Here is a 22,742-nt window from a genome sequence, read left to right on the forward strand (position 1 = left end):
ACTCTATAAGGGGGTACTCTGACTCTAATATGGTTGGAGATATTGATTTCATAAAGTCCATTTCGGGCTACATGATTAAATTTGCAGGGGGAGTTATGGCATGACAGTTCAAATTGCAAAAGTGTGGAATACTGTCAAATACAGAGGCATCGTTTATTGCCATTATTGAAGCATGCAAAGAGTTTCTATGGTTGAAGAATTTTTTGCATGAGTTTGGGTTTGTTCAAGATAAATATGTGTTATTTGATAAGAATCCGACTTTTTATAATAGGTCCAAACACATTGATGTGAGATATTATTGGATATGTGATATTTTGGATGCTAAGTTGTTTGAGTTAGCTAAAGTTCATACGAATGATAATTGCTTTGATATGATTTCCTCCACCTAGTTATGAGGGGAGATTAGTTGAGTTTGGACTCCCTTCTTATGTGGAGAAAGACTCAAATATATTAGTCCATTTGTGTCTTACTTATTTAAGTGGAGAGGTCAATTTAAGGTTGAGAGAGAGGGAGAGAAAAAAAGACACAAAAATCAGTTTCAAAAGAGAGAAAAGATTAGAGAAACTTATTCTTGTTTTTCTGCAACCATTTTAAGTAAATTTATGATTCCAAATTTGTTAACTGTTGGATCAAAATTTTATTTGGAGGGCAGGTTCGAAACAACTGCATATACGTTTTGACCGTTCGGATATGTAAAATGAAGTTTGAGCTGGTAGATATTGGCATCGTACTGAAGCTGCAAATTTAGATATTTTTCAAATTCTTTTTTTTTATTCGAAACTAGTTTGCTTTGTTATTTTTCTGTTGTTAGCATTAATTTATGAATCACTTTGAGACTCTCTTGTACACTTATTTGATTATAATTTAACTATTTCTTTAGTCTAGACGACACGTAGTTTTTTTACTCTCAAATTGAAGGTTTTTCACGTTAAAATATTGGTGTTCTCTAATTTCTTTATTCATTATATTTGATGTCATATATTTGTTGTTGACCCTCGTATATTTTTACAAATTTAAGGAATTTTATATCCACTGGCTAGTTATTAAATTTCCCCCATTTTATATTCATGTGAAAAAACTTCATAACTCTTAATAATATTGTTGTTAGATGTAGTGAAGAATTGAACAACCAATCTTATCACATTGACAAAGTTGTTAGAACTTGTATTGAAGAATTGAAAGCCAATAATGTCACATTGACAAAGTTGTTAGAACTTGTATTGAAGATTTGAAAGCCAATCATGTCACATTGACAAAGTTGTTAGAACTTGTTTTGGATTATGCAACACATGAACATGAAAAGGATGAAAATATCATCATAATAGTTACACAAATAAATTCTATAACGTTCATATCAATTATATGGATCTTGATTAGTGTGTAATAATAACCACTGAATATTTATAAATAGCACCCATATATCTTATAAGGCGCATGGTTCGGTTCCCATGTGATGTAAATAATATTATCAAGATTTGAGCCTAACAACACTAGGCCATTTCAGAAATAATTGTGAAGGATTTCTTCATTATGTGCTATCCTTTAATTCTGAAAAGAAATATTTAATAGATTATTAGATTCTGCAATTTATAGCAGACAAAGAACAAGGTCATCATGTAGTTGTAAAGTGATGCAGTAACTTACAGAACACCAATATATACTAATTTACCTAACAAACACATAATAAATGGATCTAATTGAATCTTCTCATGTCCTCTTTTTCATGTTCTTCATCTTGCACTGATCTCACCTGTTCATAATAAAAGGTGTTTGATTTCTCAATTCTCATCTTCTGTGTTGCCTTCTCCTTATTCATTCTCATGTGATAATTAAATTTAATCATGAATCCTGTATTGGAACTAGTTGAAGTTTCCCTCCATATATTTCTGGGAGCTGACTCTCATCAATCTCTTCTAACAACGTCGATTTCAGCTTCTTGTTCTCCACAAATACTATCTGCAAGATATTCATCACATGCACTATGCTCTTAGAACATACCAGTTTTCAGAAACATGTAGTGCTTAATTTACACATGAAATCACAATTTTGAAGTGTTACCTTCTTCTTGGTATTGTCATCAATGAAAGGGTAAACAAGTTTCCATACTTTCATAAACATGTAAGGAGCATGAACTATGAACAATTTTCCCAATCTCTCTGGATAATAATCCTGCAAAATGGTTAGAGCACTAAGGTATCCACGAAGGTCACTGTTGGCATATCCCCATCCCTTAATATCTGCAATAGAAAGAAACTTTTCTTCCCCTGCTGGAATCCTGTCACATTCATAATTCACCATGTTACAAACTCTACAATCATCATATTCAATTCAATCTTCTAAATGTAAACTAGGCATCACCATTACCTTGAACATAGTTTCTCAAGCGCAAAAACTACATACCCTACACAAACAAAAAGTAGCTGTCATTATTAAACGTAATCAAATGTGTCTGTCTGACACCAAACATAACCTTAGTCAGAGATGTCGGTGCTATAGATATTATTGTACATAATCCTAAGAGGATTTCAAATGAAAGCATTATACTATACATACTTTTGAATGCTTCCAAACCATTTTTGTTTTGAAAATGTTTAGCAGCAAATGCAACAGTTATAGGTCGACCCTTTTTATCCACTCCTTGAACATACATCTTCTCCTGTGCAAGATCATCACAGATCTCCGAAGGAGAAACAGACCCATTTGGAACAAATGAATGCTTCCATTTCAAGTACTTGAGAAACATAGCTGAAGCTTTCTCTACATCTAAATCACGAGCTCTCAAGAATCTTCTAATCATCAAATCATCTACTTCCTGCCCAACAACGCTCAAATCAATTCCAATCCAACTACTTCCCATCTAAGCCTAATCAGTAATAATAAACAACATGGGCATCATAAATTTTGAATTTTTATCACAACCCAAGAGTTTTAGTACAAAAAAAACATTTTTTAATAAAAAAAAGTCAAACTTAGGGACATGAACATCCATTGTTTGGTAGTAGTACCTTAGAAGAAGGGTCGCGGGCTTCAACAAGAGTTCTCATGAGACTGATTTTCTTGAGCTCTGCTTCTGAGCTGTCTTTCAAACCTCCATCATCTTGAAGAACAACAGCTTGAGCTTTTGCTTCATCTTTAGCCAACAAGTCTTGATTGGAATCCAGTTCTGATTTTGCAGGTTCAGTGCTAACAGTTTCCATTCCCTTGTTGAAAAATGAATTTACCAATTTTTATCTTTGGTCGTGTAAGGCATTTATATGTTTCGTGAGGTTCAAATAAATGTCGAATATGGTTTGGCGTGAGTATTATGTCCTCTCAACTACCCAATTGAGTTAGGTTTGTTCTTAAATTTTCATTTTTATGTTTGCCAAAATTTGGGGTCATATTAATATGAGTATTAATTATTGCCCTTTTGAACAAGCCAAGTAAGGACTTTGAGCATTTAAAAATTTGTTAAGCTTCGTTGTCTTTCTCCATAAACTCGTAGATCTGGCAAATAGATATTTCCGTCCAATTTTTGTTTATTCCAGAGAAAAATAGAGACATTGAATCTAAAACTTTGATGTAAAATTTCTTGTTAATGTAAGTATGATACTTAAAGTATCCACAAAAGACAAAATAAAAAACGGATTTAGAAAATTTTAGAATATGTTTGATGAAGTAATTGATAATTTTTAGGAAATTTAAAATTCTAATCAATTCAAATGATTTATTGTTAAGTTTTTTTTGGATGTTTTTATAAAATTTAAAACTTTGGATCAAATTGAAAATATGAAAATAGAGACTAATTTATAAATTTTAAAATTTTGAAGAGAAAAAATTGTAAAATTTAAAAGTTATTGGAGATTTAATTGCAATTTTTTGAAAATATTGAGGGTGGGTTTTTAATTTTTTATAAAATATGAGGATTATTTTGTAATTTTTGAAAAATTAATAATAAATAATTTAATATTAATATTAAATAGAGTAAATGAGCAATTTTAAATTATTTATTTTTTAATATTTAATTTTAAAAAATAATAATTTGAATAAAATATTTTAGAAATTTATATTATTTTAACAATTTTGTATTTTTTTTTATCTAAACAATAGATTTTAATAAAATTATTTAAATTTTTAAAAAAAAATCACTGTCTCACTAAAATACTTCATCTAAATCCAAATTCACTAAAATATTTCATCCAATTCCAAACACATTTTTAGTTTGTTTGATAAAAGTATTGGTAGTTTGCTGCCGGAGAAGTTTATTTCTTTTAAGAAATTAACTTTTGGCGAATTTTTGGATACTTAATTAGTTAGAGTAAGCTAAGTTAATTTCTACAATGCCGTTGGCCTTCATTAAAGTTATTATACTACTGTCATATACTAGTATTTATGGCTTTGGAGACATATGTCATGTGGAAATGTATTAAATGATCGTTTAAAATGACCTTGTAGCAAAGGAAATTTATGGCCCGTTGATTGTATGGTTGCACTTGCCATTTGCCATGTATGGTAGGAAATGAATTTGCATTATTAAGGCCACGTGCTCACCCATGAACAAATCATATTCATGTCGTATCATATTTGTGCACATATGTTAGATAACTTACAAATCTCTCAAAAATATTTGTTTTTATTCAACACTCTTTAGGAATAGTATATGGCATCCGGATAACACTCACGACAAGTGTCAAGTTGTTTAGATAAATATTCTAAATAATTGTTGTTTTCTTTATTTCGACACTCTTTGAATACATTTCAAACACATCTACAAATGTTAAAGATATGTGATGAAATATTATTGATCAATGAGGAGTTCGATACATTAAATTTGATTAGAAAATTTTAGGTTTTGTTAATAATAGATGAATAAAGTGCTAAACTAGAAAGCAGGGGAATCCTAAACTCGAAAACAACAAATTTAAAACTAGAAAACAAAAAATTCATCTCCCGCACTTAAATCCAACATTGTCCTCAATGTTAACAGAAATAAGTAAGAGAAATGAAAGATAGAACCTGGTGCGAGATCAGCCACTGTTTGTTGGAGACAGAAAATGAAATTGAGATTGGTGACGATCGATCTTGTTATTTTTCTGCAAAGACAAGCAAAAATAAAAGCAAAATCATTAAATTAAAAACATGTGGGTTGCCTCCCTCTCACACTTCGTTTAAAGTCGGTGTTGACTTGTTTGACCCTCTAAAATCAAGAGGGTGCCTCTTTCAACTCTGAATCCTCAATATTGTGCCCTATAACTTTATGGTTCCATTTGAATATCTCTAACCATTTCCCATGTATTTTACCCTTCTCTCTTTGTCTTTTGTTGGGAGGTTCATACTTGAGATCTCGTGGTAGAGGTTTCTTTTTCACCTTTCAGACTGTCATGTGTGCTAAAGTTAAACCTTCTTTCTTAAAGTTCTGGTCTTGAGTAGTAGGGCTTCCATCTATCATTTTCTCGTAAGCCTCAATCTCTTTGTCTTTTCTATCCTGGATGATGTCGTTCACTAGGTATGCTTTTGGTATGTCTAGGGGATTTATTCGAAGGGGTACTCATGAACATGTATATCAACTATGTCGAATATGCGGCAAGATTTCTTAAAAGTAGGGCTTTTTATAAGCTTGGACAATAGGAACTCGATATTTTCATCCCCTACTTCTAACGTGACCTTCCCATGTTTGACATCTATAATCGCTCCTGCTGTGGCGAGGAAGGGTCTTCCTAATAGGATTGGGATTTTAGTGTCTTCTCGTATATCCATCATAACAATGTTTGTAGGGATGATTAGTTACCTTATCCTTATCTACACATCTTTTGTAATTCCTATATGATACTTACCTGATGTATCTTCCAGTTACAGAGATATTCTAGTGGACATCATACCACCAAGGCCTGGTTTTTCATAGACGGGCAAAGGTATCAAACTCACACTCGCCCATAGATCCCATAAAGCTTTTTCAAAACTCATCATTGCTAAAACACAGGGAACTATAAAGCTCTCAATATCTTTTAATTTTAGAGGCAGTTCATTTTGGATAACAGTGTTGCACTCTTTTGTCAACACTACAGTATTGGTATCTTCAAGTTTCCGCTTGTTTGATATAATTTCCTTAAGGAATTTGGCATAAGATGGCATTTGTGACAACGCCTCGGTGAAAGGGATGTTGATATACAACTTTTTCAAAACCTCAACAAACTTCCTAAAATGGTATTCAATCTTGGTTTTCACTAATCTTTGCAAAAACGGGATATGAGGTTTATATGGCGGGAGAGGCACATATGATCCTTCCTTTTCTTCCTTAGCTACCTCATTCGCAGGTTGTATTAACTCTCCCTCCTTTTCAAATGGCACATACCCATTTTTATTATCATTTCCTTCATGGCCCTTATCAGTAGTGATTTCCATCTCTTTACCATTTAGGTTGGGTTCAAGCTGTCTTGGAAAAACTCTAGCAGGGTCAGTTGTAAATGCTTGTTGTTGGGCTACTTGTGAAATTTAGGTTCAAGCATCTTACTGTGAGTAGCCATGGCATCAACTTTAGACGCGAGTTGCCTTATCAATTCATTATTGTGGATGTTCTGGTTCTTGAAGTCCTTATTTTATCGGATTTGGGTTATGATAAAGTACTTCATCATTACCTTGAGGTTTGACTTTCTGAGAGCAGCAGAAGCTCTTATCTGACCTTGAAGTCTGAGTGGAACAGTAGATGTTGTGGGACTGAAAGCAAGTGTAGGATTGTTGTTCTTATAGGAGAATTGGGAATATTTCTCTAGCCAGGATTATAAGTTTTAGAGTATGGATTCCCGTGTTGGGCATAGTTTACATGGTTAGGAACTGGCTCAGCTAACAATTGGCACTAAGCACTAGTGTGACCAAACACTCCACAAATTTTGCAATCGAGGGTTACGACTGATGCAGTAGTAGCATGGGTGATGCTTTGTTTGTCGATATTCTAGGTCAGAGCACCCATTTTTGCAATCATGTGGTCGAAGTTACAAACTTCGTACATACCACCTCTCTGGATGTTTTTCTCTACGAGAGTGCATTTGCTCCCCCACTGGTAATGATTTTGAGCCATGTCCTCTATGAGCACATAGGCGTCATTGAATGGCTTATTCATGAGAGCCCATTCTGCGGAGGCATTTATGGTCATTCTCGTTTTGTAGAGCAGACCATTGTAGAAGGTGTGAATTATGAGCCACTTCTCTAATCCATGATGAGGGCATGATTTCATTAGCTCCTTAAATCATTATCATGCTTCGAAGAGAGATTTTTCTTATGTCTTCCTAAAACAGGTAATTTGGTTCCTAAGTTGTGTCGTCTTGCTCAGTAGAAAATATAAAGCGAGGAACACTTTCTTAAGCTCACTCCATGTTGTAATGGAATTAGACGGCATGGATCGTATATGTGATCTGGATCAATCCCTAAGGGAGAACGAGAATAAGCGAGGTCATATGGCTTCTAGATTGACGTCATTGCTCTTAGAGTATCGGCAAATTTCACAAAGATAGAAAGGTGCAATTTCGTCGAGATTTCGGAGAACTATTTATGTTGCATTATCTCTAGAATAAAGGGCTTTAATTCAAAATTATTCTCTGTTATGGTAGGGAAAACAATGCTTAAGTTTGGTTCCTCTTCTAAGGGCACGGAGAAATCCTTAAGGGGTGTTGGTCGTTCTCCGCCATCTCTCTTTGGATCTGTTGTAATCAACATCTTATATGGAGGTAGCGCTTGATTTCGTCAATCAGTTGAGAAAATTCTCATTGCTTCGGGTTCTTCACGTACAACTGAAAGTAGGAAAAAATTAATAAAAATAAAAAATTGACTTAGCCTATATCGTAAAACAATGAAATTACGATATTAAAAATTTTGGTCTCCGACAGCGGCGCCAAAAACTTGATAGGTCACAAGTATACAACTATATTAATATAATATAAAATATATCGTATCCACAGAAACCAAATAACAAGTATCGTTATCTATTGTTTATGTGTGTATTTATGGCTTATGCGACAAACTTGGCTTTTGTGCGAAAATGGAAATAATGAACTTAATTCTATAATAAAATAAAGAGACTCAAACAATGATTTTCATCTACCTATGTCGCTCGTACAAATCACAACATCTAATCATAACAATAATTGTATTTTTGTATAAAATATTGACTTAATGGTGACACCCAGTTTCGTCAGCGCGTCACTGGACTCTAAACCCATAAAGTATTGGCTTTCGTAATATAAATTTTAAGTGCAAAGTTTTTTTTACAAATTAGAAGTAACTTCTCGATTGACTTAGAGATATTTTCAAAATCTTTAAGTCAACAGTTTAAATTTCTAAGTCAGATACCATTTTCACCTTTTCAGCGCATAAATGGTATATCGGTGCTCTTACTTTCGTAGCGAGTCTTCTTTTCTTCTTTTAAAAACATAAATATCAAAATTGGAAGTTATGCACTATCTATATCAATTATGATTCACTTTTTCATGTATGTTAGAACCTATCGTTCGAATTCCTATGTCGGATACCATTTTCACCATTTCGACGCGCGAACGGTATCTCGGTGTTTCTACTTTTGTAGCAAACATCTTTTTCTTTTAAAAATAGAAATTACAAAACAAAAGATAAATTCTTGTTATAATTGACATTTATGTGATTCGTATGAGGTTCGTCTGTATAACGATCCTCATGCTTCGAACTCTAAATAAACTACTATGACATTGTAAACAGACAAGCAACACAAGCATATAATGAATTCATAATTAAACTAGCAAAATAGAACCTAAAAATGAAGTAATATACTAGAATAAATCTTGCTCCAAATAGATACTTTAATCCAAGAGATACAACAATGTATAAATCAATGAACATTAGCAAACCAACTTAAGAATTTGAAGGGAAAAAAACTAAGTTGCATAAAAACTCCAATATAGAACTTTTATGTTGAACTTAAATGTGAATATAGTGTGAATATGTTTGGATGCTTATTGTAGCACCTCAAATTTGCCCTCCTCATTCATGCATTCATTTTAGGTCATTTAACATTTCATATTACATTTCATCATGTCAATCAAAATTAGCTCCAAGAGTTTGTCTTCCAAGAAGCTTGGATATCATCCAAGTCACTTTGTGGGTTCTATCTGAATGATCAGTTAACACAAGGGAAATTGTGCATCAACTAGGGCTTTTCTCAACACTCAAGGAAGTTTGTATTCATCTGGGTATCAAGGTCAAAGTAGGGTTCCTCAAGGATTGAGATGCATTCTTGGTTTGAAGGTCTTATGGATGTTGTGTAGAGCTCTTGGGAGCTAGGGTTTCATTTTCAGAGGTTTTCTTTAAAGGATCAAGCTTAATAGGCTCAGTACAGTTCAAAATTCAACTGTGAAGTCAAAAGTCAACTGTTGATCAACTGAGGGTCAAATGGCTAGGGAATGACTTGAGATACTTCCAACATGTTCAAATAGGGTCTATTCATCATTCAAAACATTAATCTTGAAGGAACAAAGGTATAGTGCACAGGTTACTAAATTTGGAAAGATGTTCCTGAGCCGTCATGCTCGCTAGGCGAGCAGAATGGTTCGCCTAGCGAGCCCTAAGATAAGCCACCAGAGTCACCTGCGCCCAGAAGAAACTTCCTGAGCTGTCATGCTCGCTAGGCGAGCAATCCTTCGCTAGGCGAAGCCCACGCTTCCTCCTTCGCTCCAGCGAACCTTGATGATGTTGCTACTGGAATTGCTCACTAACCTGCTCGCTGGATGCTCGCCTAGCGAGTAATTGCTAGCTATGCTCTTATCCAAGTCTGGGAGTGTTCGCTGGAACCTCGCTGAGTGCTCGCCTGATGTACCAAGCAAATTATCAAAAGCAAGGGCGGTTTTGAACTCTTTCTCAGACATGACAGTTGTAGATCTTTGTCTCCCCTTTCCAAAAAGTCCTATTTCAAGGCCATATGATGAATGGTTGAAGAGTTATGGTTCTTGAATGATGAAGTGTGCATGAAGGCTTTAAAGAGGCATAACTTGAGGTTGACAAGTCCAATTGGTGTGGCTCTTTTTGCTATGGTTTTGTTTTGAGAAATACTTCAAAATGGCATGCAAAATGACCCATAATTTTGCATTATTCATCAATGGTGCAAGTCATTTTCAAGCTTTCTTGCATGAAAAGTCAAAAGGACACAAGTTGGCATCATGGAATATTCTCACATGCCAATCATTGGGAATTTATTCAGCATTGTTTTTTGGGTCAAATCCACCTTGGAATTTGAGCCCATGCATTCCCACATGTGTGGAAGAGTCATGCATGCACAAAAATTGCACCTTTGCAAAATTGACATAAAACATCATTTTGTGTTATTTCTTTCATATAACCATGATTAATCAAGTCTCAAGAGAAGATTAATGCATTAAACAAGGTTGTCCATGTGCAAATAGGGGGTATTTCCAAAAATAACCAAAAATGATCATGGACTTGAAACTCTTTCATATGAGCCCACCAAGCCACAAAAATGAGGGGATAAACTCTGAAAATATCATTAAGCAAAACCCTAATTCGTGCAACCTCCATACACTCCAAAAATCTGACTTTCCAAAAATCATATCATACTTTATTCTCATCAAATCTCTCCATACATCCCATGGAAAATGAAAACCAATAGCATATTCTTGATCTACACACTCTAAGGATCATAAACCACCCTTCATTTGAGCCATTCCAAGCAGTTTCTAAACAGAGCTTTAATGGAGGTTGTGTCGCAACCTGAAAAATACAGTGCGCGAAAAAAACAACCGGCGAAAGAAAATGACAGAAGAGTCGCCACCGTGCGTTATTCATCCCAAAGGAGGGAAAGGAAACGCTCGAAGTAAACCTGAAAAAGGAAAGGACAAGACGGGGTCTCGCAACCAAATCTTGGGTTCGGGAGTCGGTTATGCGAAGGGAAGGTATTAGCACCCCTACGCATCCGTAGTACTCTACGGGATCCACTTTTGTAGTTTTCGTCTAAAGGGTGTGGGTTTATCTTGTGCTGTTTGCCAAAAAAAAGGGTTAAATGAAAATGACTCGCGCGGATGTCGCATCCACTGCATACGTATCTCATCTGAATATGAGAATCAGAGTCTTCGTAGCTCGGCTGACCTATGGGTTGGGGGATGTGTGCTCGCTAAGACATCGCGTCTTATGCCTACATATCTCATCTGGCCTGAGAATCAGAGCAAAACGTAGTTCGGCTAACTACGGGGTTATGGATTGGGTTTTGGGCGAACGACGTCACTACGCAATCTACCGGATGCTCGACCTTTGGAGACTTACTCGCCTGTAGTAGAAGGAGTTAACGTGTTGCTTTGGGTTTTAGGGTTTGGGATGCTCGAGGGCAAAAAGGCAGTCCTTGATGAAGGAACCGCGCTACCTGCAGGGATATGAATACAAAACACAAAACATGTATCTCAAAGTAAAATGCCACCAAGGGGCTCAAACGTTGCCTCCTATCGAGGTCTTCCAGCTAGGAAAGCAGTAAAATGCGGGAAAAATGTAAAAGTATCACGCGGATAAAGATCCGAAGTAACAGCAATTAGAGGAATGGGAAACCCTGAGATCCTTCCAAGCTAATATCATCAAAGAAAGTGGGTCAGTACAGGTAATCGGAATGAACCTCCAGAGGTTATCCCACAAATAAAGTGGGAAACCACGCAAGTTATCCCTACAAAAGTCATGTGAGCCCTCACAAAAACTCAACAAAAGGGTTAGTGAAACACCATAAGCATTTTTTTCATGAATAACAGTATGGTTTCAGAAACCTCAAACCCTGTGGCATACACTCAAAAATTAAAAGGTTAAACATTCAAGGCATTGTTTATACATTCATATACATATTAAACCCATGGGCGAAAAAACCTAATGAAATTCATCCATCATACCTCATACATTCAGAGTATTCAACTTCAAAGCAAAAGGTAATGGGAATAAAGGCAAACCTGATTGGAGAGCTTGATTGAAATTGAGTTGCACCCATGAGGTTTACAAAACAATCTTCAGGGTTTATGTGAGGCAGAGGTGATTCTGTGTAGTTGAGTTCCCTTCGGGGTTTGGAGGCTGCTCTGAACTCCGTTAGGTCTTCTCTCACACTCTTTTTCCTCAGGGTTTTGTTCCAAGGAAACCTCAGAGTATTTTGCTTCTCCTCCTTCTTCTCCTCTTCTGTGTGTGGCCTTTTGTTTCAATGAAACTATAGTATTTATAGGCTAATATTGGTAGCTTAGTGGGCTTTTGAGAAAGGTCCAAGTCCAAAAAAATTTATTATATTTTATTTATTTAATTATTTATTTAATTAATTAATTAATTAATTAATTAATTAAAATTTTTTATTATTATATTTTTTTTTTATTTTTTTGTAAAAAATTATTTATTTTTTTCGTTTTTTTTTTTTTTTTTCGTTTTTTTTTTTTTCGTTTTTTTTTTTCGTTTTTTTTTTCGCTTTTTTTTTCTTTTTTTTTCGGATCTAATTCTGATTGACATGATGAAATGCAATATGAAATGCTAAATGAATGCATGAATGAGGAGGGCAAATTTTGGGGTGTTACAGCTGCCCCTATTCAATCATCAGCTAACCCGAGTAGGATGAAAGCGAACAACTTATCAGACAAACGGGGTGAGCTGTGATTGAATACCAAAGACAGACCGAAAATTTGTGCTCCGAGAACACCACAAAACGCGGAAATACACTGCGCTGTTTATTTTTCTTCCGATCCTCTAGCTTAATCTGGAGTTTCGATCCTCTGGCTGAACCTATACTCAATTTAGTCCTCTGGTTGGATATTAATTTTGATCCTCGGGCTGGATACGATTTTGATCTTCTGGCTAGATCTTCTGGCTAGATCTCCTCCGTTTCGATTCTCTGGCTGAATCTATTTCCTTTGAATCTCTGGCTGAATCTACTTCGATCTTCTGGCTAGATCTGAATTGTTTCGATTCTCTGGCTGAATCTACTTCGATCTTCTGGCTAGATCTGGATTGTTTTGATGATAAATTCCCGTCATTAGGATCCCGCATCTGAGGCATGCGCTGGTTGACCCTCTTTTGAAATCTACACCCAACCTTCATATTAAATATGCAGCTTCGAGCATATTCCACTTTTGGGCTTCGTACATATTCTTCGGGCTAGAACATGTTGTAACGACTCCTCAATTAGACTTGCTGGGGAAATAAAGCTTGTAGGCGACTTCACTGGGGAATCTTCAAATTGAGCCTCAGGCTGACTCTTGGGAAAACGATTCTCAGGCTAAATCTTCAAAAATGACCCTCATGCTGGATCACGGGAAAACGATTCTCAGGCTGAATCTTCGAAATGACCCTCAGGCTGGATCACTGGAACACGATTCTCAGGCTGAATCTTCGAAATGACCCTCAGGCTGGATCACTGGAACACGATTCTCAGGCTGAATCTTCAAAATGACCCTCAGGCTGGATCACTGGAAAACGATTCTCAGGCTGAATCTTCAAAATGACCCTCAGGCTGGATCACTGGAAAACGATTCTCAGGCTGAATCTTCAAAATGAACCTCAGGCCGGATCACTCACGCTTGATCCTCTGGCTGGATCTCATGACCTTGGTTGTAAAGTAATTCTTCAGTCTGTTTGGAAGAACCTGTTTATCAGCTTATGTGTATGCTTGATATGATATGCATGCAAATGCAAATGTTATGCATGGTGTAAAAAGAAATCTGCTTGGGGAAGCAAACTCCGGTAGGGAACAGATCGCTGTATCAATCCTTGAATGCTCTGTGGGGAATGATCCGTCTGCCGGGACCAATGAGCCGCCAAAAATAAATTGGCTGCTTGAAAAGTTGACCTTGTGGGGGGAGTATCAACTATGGAAACTTTGTTCGGCGAGGCTCTGTGAGGAGAGTCTGTGGGGAAAACACTTCCTGGGGAAATGTCATAGGAAACGACCTTTGCTGGGGATATGAACTTGCTAATCACCCTCAAGCTGGGGATTAACAAATCTGTTAAAAATAATCTGCTGGGGAATGAGATGAACACTGGGAACGCCACCCTCTCATTTGTTGGTTATGCAACCACTCCGCTGTTGCTAGGAAGATACAGTCTGACACTGTCAACTCTACTGGGGATAGACAGTCTGGATACTGTCAACTCTGTTGGGGAACATGCTCTGCTGAGGAACATGCTCTGCTGAGGATAGACAATCTGGATACTGTCAACTCTACTGGGGCTAGACAGTCTGGATACTGTCAACTCTGTTGGGGAACATGCTCTGCTGAGGAGAGACTTTGTCAACCGCTTGGGGATGAGGATTCATGACTTGGCATCCGGTTCCTGTGACCTGCAACCAAAAATACACGTATGCCTCGGGGGAATTACTCGGTTTGAATTCACCGTCCGGGATTAAGCACATTCAAAGCAATTTTAAATGTTTTCCTGTGCAAATCATCTGCAAAAGCCACCATTATGTTCATATGCAATATGTTTTATCAAAAATTCGGACATTTTTGCAAACAAACTGATAAATGAAAAATAAAGAGGCTCTTTAATTGAATTATTCGACTCTTACTGGGGAGAAAATTTGTGCCAGGAATAGGCGAGGGTATCAGGAAGCTGATCCCTGAAAAGAGGTGATCGCTATAAAAAAAAAGAACTATCCTAATGGCAATGTGGAAACGGGGTCCCACTGAGTTTCGACTCTGCTATGACTCGTATGTCCTCAAGACGCTCTGCTCATCTTGCTTTCTGAAGTGGATGATTAGTCGATCTTTAACCTTCGAAGATCGTCGGATTGAATGAAACGGTGATATAACACTGATGAACTCAGATCATAGTCATTCGCTTATTCCCTAACTTTTGCCTGGATCGCCCCCTTTTCGGGTTTTCAATCCACCGGGATACCCATTTTTGCCTGAGCCGCCCTTTTGGGTTTTCGACTCACCGGGTGTACTCTTTTTTTTTTATATATCCCTAATTTTTGCCCGAACCTCTTTATTCTTTTTTTGGTTCGTCGGGATGCCCCTTTTTTGCCTGAACTATTCTTTTTACTGTCCAGCGGGTCTATTTTATGCGAAGTATTTTTTAACTGCGTCTGAGTTGACAGGGACGGGAATCCTTCGCCATCCATGGTTGTTAGCGTCAAAGCTCCGTCAGATAAAACTCTTTTAACCACGTATGGACCCTCATAGTTCGGTGTCCATTTGCCCCTGTGATCTGTGTTGGGAGGAAGAAATATTTTGAGTACCAATTCACCGACTTGATACCCCCGAGGGCGCACTTTCTGACCAAATGCTTTCTTCATTCGTCTCTGACCGAGATACGTCAATTCTGGGTACGTAGTTCCAGCATAGCACCATTTCCCGTCGGTTTGATTGATGACCAAAGTTGAATCCCCGTATACATCCAGGGTTTTAATCTATATATTGATGGCTTCCTCAAGTCTTAGGATACAAGCTTCGTATTCGGCTTCATTGTTGGTGCAGGGAAAAGTTATTCTGGCACCAAATGGCATATGAACCCCCTTCCGGTGTGATCAATACTACACCAACTCCGCGACCATTGACGTGGATCGCCCCATCAAACATCATAACCCATTTGGATTCAGGGTCAGGCCCCTCCTCCGGGAGTGGTTCCTCTCAATCTTTCGATTTGAGAAACATGATGTCCTCATCAGGAAAGTCAAACCTCATAGGTTGGTAATCATCAATCGGTTGCTCTGCAAGATAGTCTGACAAGACACTTCCCTTGATGGCTTTTTGTGAAGTGTATTGGATGTCATACTCTGTCAGTATCATTTGTCACCTAGTAACCTTTCCGGTAAGTGATGGCTTTTCAAAAATATACTATACTGGATCCATTTTTGATATCAATAGAGTCGTGTGAGTCAACATATACTGTCTTAGTCGGCGAGTAGCCCATGCCAAAGCGCGGCAAGTTTTCTCGAGCAATGAGTATCTTTGTTCACAGTCGGTAAACTTTTGCTAAGGTAGTATATTGCATGCTCTTTTCGACCTGACTCGTCATGCTGACCGAGCACACAACCCATTGACCTTTCTAACATAGTCAAGTACATGATCAACGGTCTTTCCTCTCGGCCTGTAGACTTGCCCCGATCTTGATCTCTTTCTTGTCGTCTTCGGTACCAACGTTGATGGTCTCAACCACCTCCTGATAAGGTGTAATAGCTCGGTCCTCCTGTTTCAACAATCTGGCTAACCCTTCAGGCAATTCACAAACTTCCTCAGCCCCTTCTTCGGCTTGATAGATAGGATTGTCGAAGTCATACTTGGCCATAGCAGTGTCGTTAGCAGTGAGATCCGAGTGGTCGGCTATGCATGATGGAGGATCACGCTTTACCTTAGAATGAGAGATTTTTTTTTTGAAAGAAAGGAAAAACGAAAAAAGAAACATTGCCATTTTTTTTTTGTAAAAAGTAAAAAAAACTGAAAGAAAGAGAACACAAAATTGTTTGCAAAAGCCGTCCTTTATTGATGATAAAAATAATTGCGAAACGTAAGTAAATGGATGGCCCTACAAATGAGCCGTTACACCTTGGGCAAAGTGTAAGACTTTATTATGCATGTAATAAAGGAAAACAATAAAAATCACTCTTTCAGTAGAATAACCCGAACGGTTTTTTTAGACGACCAATTGTCGAGCTTTTCTCCCGAGACACACGGGCGAATCCAGCTATCTAAGTCACAGTCGCTGTCAGCCTTGTCTTCATCTGCAGCATTGACGACGTGGGGGGAAACCAAACCCCCGCTGGAGAAAGTACCGACTTCATTCTTCTGAGATCCCGGAGCATACCCCAATCCAAACTTGTCTTCTTTGATGACTGGCTCCACAAATTTGCCCCAGCCTTGGGCATTACCAGCTTCAACCACTTCGACAGCATTAATCCCCTGCCCGCCGTGAGCCGGCATCGGGTTCTGGATAACATTAGGCACCGAAGCAAAATTGATAGCCTGGGCATCTCTCAAATCTTGTACCTTTAACTGGAGAGCCTTGCAATTATCTGTAGTATGGCCAGGTGCGTTGGAGTGAAAAGCACATCTGGCGTTGACATCATAACCTCTGGGCAAATTATTGGGATCGATTGGTGGGGTCAGAGTTCTCAACGTAACCAGATTCATGTCAATCAGCTTGGGAAGTAATACTGAATAAGGCATTGGGATTGGCTCGATGACCCGGTCCGTCTGCCTTGGACGTTGTTGATAGTGTCTCTGCTGACCCGGATTACCTCCTTGATTGTTGTACCTGGGTTGTTGTTGCGGATGATATTGCGGTTGAGGAACAGGTGTTGGAATAGTGACTGCGGCCACTTGATCTTGGTAATAATTAGGGCGTCATCTACCCCTGCCTCTGCCGGCATACACAGCGCTTGTCTCGCCTTCTTTTCTTCGCTGACCGTTACCAGCAAACGGTCTCTTGGGACCTGATGAGTTGGAAGCACTATTGTCTTGAATTCGGCCCATCTTCAACAGACTCTCGATTCTTTCTCCAGCAATTACTATCTCTGCAAAGCTGATTGACGGGCAAGCAGCCAATCTCTCAATATAATTGCCTTGAAGAGTGTTCATGAACATGTCCGCCATCTCCCTTTCAGACATAGGGGGTTGGACGGACGCAGCAATCTGTCTCCAACGCTGAGCATACTCTCTAAAGGTTTCCTTGGCAGTCTGAGACATACCTTGCAACAAGGTCCGATTTGGAGCCATGTCCAAGTTGTATTGATATTGCTTGACAAAAGCCTCTGCCAAGTCTTTCCAGCTCTTGATGGTAGTACGAGACAAATGAGAATACCATTCACGAGAAGCTCCAGTTAGACTGTCTTCAAAATAGTACATCCACAGCTTTTCATCTTCCGTGTGAGCTCCCAACCTTCCCAGATAAGATTAGAGATGAGTACGTGGGCAAGAAGCCCCGTTGTATTTCTCAAAAGTAGGGGGTTTGAACTTGTGAGGAATCCTTACTCCCTGAACCAGACCAAGATTTGTGACATCAAAACCTAAGGAATTTTGAGACTCCAAAGATTTGAGCTTCTCAGCAAGCTCATCCATACGGCGAGTGGTCTCGAGGGCTTCGTCGTGCAAAGAAAATTGATCATACTGACAATCTTCAGTAACGGGGTGCCCGTTAATCCGAATTCCTTGATTCACATTGTATCTTCCACCAATACCATTCCCAACATTCCCCGTGTTGCCAACATTACCCGGGTTTCCATCAGCATTTGCGTTACCCGCGTTACCAGTGTTCACAGGGTCATCAGCGTTCCCAGGGTTACCAGGGTTTCCCTCAGCATTTGGTATCTCCAAATCTGGATTGGGCCTCGGTTGCTCAACCAATTCCCTCAGCTTTTCTTGGCCTTCTGCCATACCAGTCATCAATGTCATGAACTGATCCATCCTTTCACGCATATCAGCCAGCTCTTTCTGTACTTGGTCCATCGCTAGTTGTGGACGATTTTCCTTTGTCGGGTACCTGTGGACTTGCTTGGGACCAATAACTGCCTGATACAGGGAACAAACATTAGACACTGCGGTGACACCTGCAAAACAGACAAGGGTTAATATGCATGGTATGCGATGCACTGCTTGTTCAGTTTTAAGGCACCCCCGTTTTGAAAGGGAATACCCTGCAAATGAATAAGCATGAGATGTTGGATGCAAATATGCAGATGATGTTATGCAATGCAAAGGCATGTCAATCAGAATTGATGGACCCGCTTGAACATCTGTCAGGTTGCACTGTCTGGAGAGAAATTAAGAGCACACCAAACAAAGGTCATGGGATGGATCATGTTATCCTTAATATCAACCACCCATTTTGGTGGATTATGGTTTACACCTTATCAACACCCGAGTTTCATTGATATTAAGGATACCTGATCGGATTAACCATGAATCAAGGGTTTGTTGCAAGTCACGAGCATGGAGTTTAGGTTAAGAACCACCCAAAAGGAGTGTACTAAGGTTTAAACCTGCCAAACATGTTCTACAAAAGGTTCCCATAGTCATAATCCCATCTTTCGGATATTATCAGAGGAACGACTACTCGTATTCCAACAATATTCTCAAGAGAGACTCTTATGAGTGTAGTATCGCGTAACAATCGTATCAAATCTTACACTTGAACGACTTTCGCACTACGTCCTACGAATAGGCCAAGATGGGTTTGGTAAACTAAGGTCCTCGGCTTCTTAGGTCTATATTGGAACAAGTAATGTCTAACCACAACTTACTTATGTAACATTATTGATCTCAACATGACCTCCACCAAGTGAATGGGCTTGCAAGTCAACTCGCTAAGGAATACTCCACACAAGTTGACAGGACTATGCCATTCTCCTATCCTAAGTGCACTCGAGCTCGGGTATAGAACTCATCTCACAAAGATCACCAAGCAGCCAGCCAACAGAAACAGCAATGATATATACACAATGCAATAAGGTAAAGCAGGTAAATAAATAACTGTACAAAAGCATGAACACCCAACAAACAAACAAACTACAAAAGCTAGGAGGGACTCGCTTAGGGAAGATGGACCAGCAAGAGGTCAACTTCTATTGGTCCCCAGTGGAGTCGCCAGCTGTCGCAACCTGAAAAATACAGTGCGCGAAAAAAACAACCGGCGAAAGAAAATGACAGAAGAGTCGCCACCGTGCGTTATTCATCCCAAAGGAGGGAAAGGAAACGCTCGAAGTAAACCTGAAAAAGGAAAGGACAAGACGGGGTCTCGCAACCAAATCTTGGGTTCGGGAGTCGGTTATGCGAAGGGAAGGTATTAGCACCCCTACGCATCCGTAGTACTCTACGGGATCCACTTTTGTAGTTTTCGTCTAAAGGGTGTGGGTTTATCTTGTGTTGTTTGCCAAAAAAAAGGGTTAAATGAAAATGACTCGCGCGGATGTCGCATCCACTGCATACGTATCTCATCTGAATATGAGAATCAGAGTCTTCGTAGCTCGGCTGACCTATGGGTTGGGGGATGTGTGCTCGCTAAGACATCGCGTCTTATGCCTACGTATCTCATCTGGCCTGAGAATCAGAGCAAAACGTAGTTCGGCTAACTACGGGGTTATGGATTGGGTTTTGGGCGAACGACGTCACTACGCAATCTACCGGATGCTCGACCTTTGGAGACTTACTCGCCTGTAGTAGAAGGAGTTAACGTGTTGCTTTGGGTTTTAGGGTTTGGGATGCTCGAGGGCAAAAAGGCAGTCCTTGATGAAGGAACCGCGCTACCTGCAGGGATATGAATACAAAACACAAAACATGTATCTCAAAGTAAAATGCCACCAAGGGGCTCAAACGTTGCCTCCTATCGAGGTCTTCCAGCTAGGAAAGCAGTAAAATGCGGGAAAAATGTAAAAGTATCACGCGGATAAAGATCCGAAGTAACAGCAATTAGAGGAATGGGAAACCCTGAGATCCTTCCAAGCTAATATCATCAAAGAAAGTGGGTCAGTACAGGTAATCGGAATGAACCTCCAGAGGTTATCCCACAAATAAAGTGGGAAACCACGCAAGTTATCCCTGCAAAAGTCATGTGAGCCCTCACAAAAACTCAACAAAAGGGTTAGTGAAACACCATAAGCATTTTTTTCATGAATAACAGTATGGTTTCAGAAACCTCAAACCCTGTGGCATACACTCAAAAATTAAAAGGTTAAACATTCAAGGCATTGTTTATACATTCATATACATATTAAACCCATGGGCGAAAAAACCTAATGAAATTCATCCATCATACCTCATACATTCAGAGTATTCAACTTCAAAGCAAAAGGTAATGGGAATAAAGGCAAACCTAATTGGAGAGCTTGATTGAAATTGAGTTGCACCCGTGAGGTTTACAAAACAATCTTCAGGGTTTATGTGAGGCAGAGGTGATTCTGTGTAGTTGAGTTCCCTTCGGGGTTTGGAGGCTGCTCTGAACTCCGTTAGGTCTTCTCTCACACTCTTTTTCCTCAGGGTTTTGTTCCAAGGAAACCTCAGAGTATTTTGCTTCTCCTCCTTCTTCTCCTCTTCTGTGTGTGGCCTTTTGTTTCAATGAAACTATAGTATTTATAGGCTAATATTGGTAGCTTAGTGGGCTTTTGAGAAAGGTCCAAGTCCAAAAAAATTTATTTATTTAATTATTTATTTAATTAATTAATTAATTAATTAATTAATTAATTAAAATTTTTTATTATTATATTTTTTTATTTTTATTTTTTGTAAAAAAATATTTTTTTTTTTCATTTTTTTTTCGTTTTTTTTTTTTCGTTTTTTTTTTTTTTTTCGCTTTTTTTTTTTTTTTTTCGGATCTAATTCTGATTGACATGATGAAATGCAATATGAAATGCTAAATGAATGCATGAATGAGGAGGGCAAATTTTGGGGTGTTACAAGTTGCTTCTTGAATCTCAAGATCTGGACCGTTTCAAGCACAATCAAAGGTAGCAAACATTCATAGAAGTTCAAGGGAGGTATTTTGGAGCTTATCTCATCACCATACTGAAGTTTCGGAAGGCGCCATTTCCGGTAACTCAAATTTCGACTCTCTTATTTCGCTCATTTCTTATGCCTAAATGAAGCTACATGCTATGGTGATGATGTAGATATGTTTACTTTTTAAAATGATGCAATATTGAGTAAGAAATATTGATTTAAAATTTTGATGTTCGAACTGTTTGTTTATGATTTGAGAGATTGGTGAGGATTCATGAAAAACTAATATGATTTTTGAGTTCCTAGCATATGGTTTAGGGGGGGTAACCCCATTTTCGTGAAGTTCTGGGCCGCGCGTGGAGGAGGCCGCCGCCGCTGGTGGCCGGAATCCTACCGGCGTTACTGTTCATGGCCGGAGTGTCTTGAGGAAGAAGACGATCACATGGCCGTTAGATCTTGTTGACTTTTCTTTTGATCCAAAGGCCCACATTTTTTCTGATTTTCGTTTTTATTTATTTTATTTAGTCACTTAAGTGACTTGTGTGACCAATTGACATTGTTGCATATGTGTCACATGCCATGTACATATTTTGTCCCGTTTTATTTTATTTTTTAAAAATAGCAAAAATACTTAAACAAATCTGAACTTTTTTGTGAGTGATCCCTGGTGAGTCCTTGATTTTTTGGTACCATTTCCCAATTATTTCATGACACATGGAATTTAATATGAATTTCTGATTCATTTATGTGCATTTTTGACCATTTGCATTCAAACCTTCATGAAATCCCATATTTTAACCATTCTGACCCAAGCCTTTGCGCACACCATCCTCATACATGATACTAAGATGTGGTAACTGGTTTGGTTATTTTCTATGTCATTTTGCTAGGGTTTGACACATGAATTTAAATGTTGCATTTTTGGACATGTTTTTGCATTCTCAATTTCTCAATTTTTGTTTTCATATCAAATGAATCTGGATGCTCCTGATTTTTTGCATGACGTTTAAATATGCTTAGGGGAACCTTGTGTTAAATTCCCATAAATTTAGGATGCATTTTCAATTTTATTTGGATTTTTGAAGTTGATGTTTTCATTTTAGTCCCTAATTTGATGCTTGCTTAGCATGAGGCGCTTGTGCCACTTCCTTTGAGTGTTGAAACCAATCCTTTTGCACATGTTTTAGTATGTATGTCATATCTTGATGTGTGGATCTTTGCCCCCTGACTTTGAGTTTTGATACCCTTTTGATGTATTTGTTTGACAAGAGGTTTAGGCCTCCTATCCTTGGTTGTTTTTGTGAACCTTTGTGAACTTTAATAGCATGATTCATGTGGATACACTTTGAT

At 38.3% G+C, this 22,742-nt stretch overlaps 2 protein-coding genes and 1 non-coding gene across 4 annotated transcripts; 1 reads left to right on the forward strand and 2 right to left on the reverse strand.

Annotated features, from left to right (window-relative positions):
* Nucleotides 1-1,496: 1,496 nt before the first annotated feature.
* LOC127078703 (uncharacterized) lies at nucleotides 1,497-3,368 on the reverse strand. Of its 2 annotated transcripts, none has more exons than XM_051019138.1 (5): nucleotides 3,006-3,368; nucleotides 2,554-2,812; nucleotides 2,365-2,401; nucleotides 2,059-2,275; nucleotides 1,497-1,956 (listed from the first exon to the last, which is right to left on the reverse strand). In XM_051019138.1, exons 1-5 carry the CDS (start codon nucleotides 3,195-3,197, stop codon nucleotides 1,840-1,842), a joined length of 822 nt encoding a protein of 273 aa, XP_050875095.1. In that variant the 5' UTR covers nucleotides 3,198-3,368; the 3' UTR covers nucleotides 1,497-1,839. The 2 variants fall into 2 exon arrangements, with proteins under 2 accessions (XP_050875095.1, XP_050875096.1); XM_051019139.1 differs by having other exon boundaries at nucleotides 2,554-2,863; nucleotides 3,006-3,138.
* Nucleotides 3,369-5,829: 2,461 nt separating this feature from the next.
* On the reverse strand, nucleotides 5,830-6,381 carry LOC127079297 (uncharacterized). Its single transcript, XM_051019701.1, has one exon. It carries the CDS (start codon nucleotides 6,379-6,381, stop codon nucleotides 5,830-5,832), a length of 552 nt encoding a protein of 183 aa, XP_050875658.1.
* Nucleotides 6,382-7,184: 803 nt separating this feature from the next.
* Nucleotides 7,185-7,291, forward strand: LOC127088368 (small nucleolar RNA R71). Its single transcript, XR_007790206.1, has one exon. It is a non-coding gene; the product is annotated as a small nucleolar RNA R71 (small nucleolar RNA).
* The last annotated feature ends 15,451 nt before the right edge of the window (nucleotides 7,292-22,742 follow it).

Source organism: Lathyrus oleraceus, chromosome 5 (assembly GCF_024323335.1).
Source record: "Lathyrus oleraceus cultivar Zhongwan6 chromosome 5, CAAS_Psat_ZW6_1.0, whole genome shotgun sequence".
Taxonomy (NCBI): Eukaryota; Viridiplantae; Streptophyta; class Magnoliopsida; order Fabales; family Fabaceae; genus Lathyrus; species Lathyrus oleraceus.

What these genes read in the sequence shown, in the direction of transcription:
- LOC127078703 (XM_051019138.1), bottom strand. Translation starts at nt 3,197, where the DNA reads ATGGAAACTGTTAGCACTGAACCTGCAAAATCAGAACTGGATTCCAAT. An exon ending in CTTGAGAAACTATGTTCAAG is followed by an intron (nt 2,276 to 2,364) that starts GTAATGGTGATG and finishes TGAATGTGACAG; the next exon opens with GATTCCAGCAGGGGAAGAAA. An exon ending in ATGACAATACCAAGAAGAAG is followed by an intron (nt 1,957 to 2,058) that starts GTAACACTTCAA and finishes AATATCTTGCAG; the next exon opens with ATAGTATTTGTGGAGAACAA.
- LOC127079297 (XM_051019701.1), bottom strand. Translation starts at nt 6,381, where the DNA reads ATGGAAATCACTACTGATAAGGGCCATGAAGGAAATGATAATAAAAAT.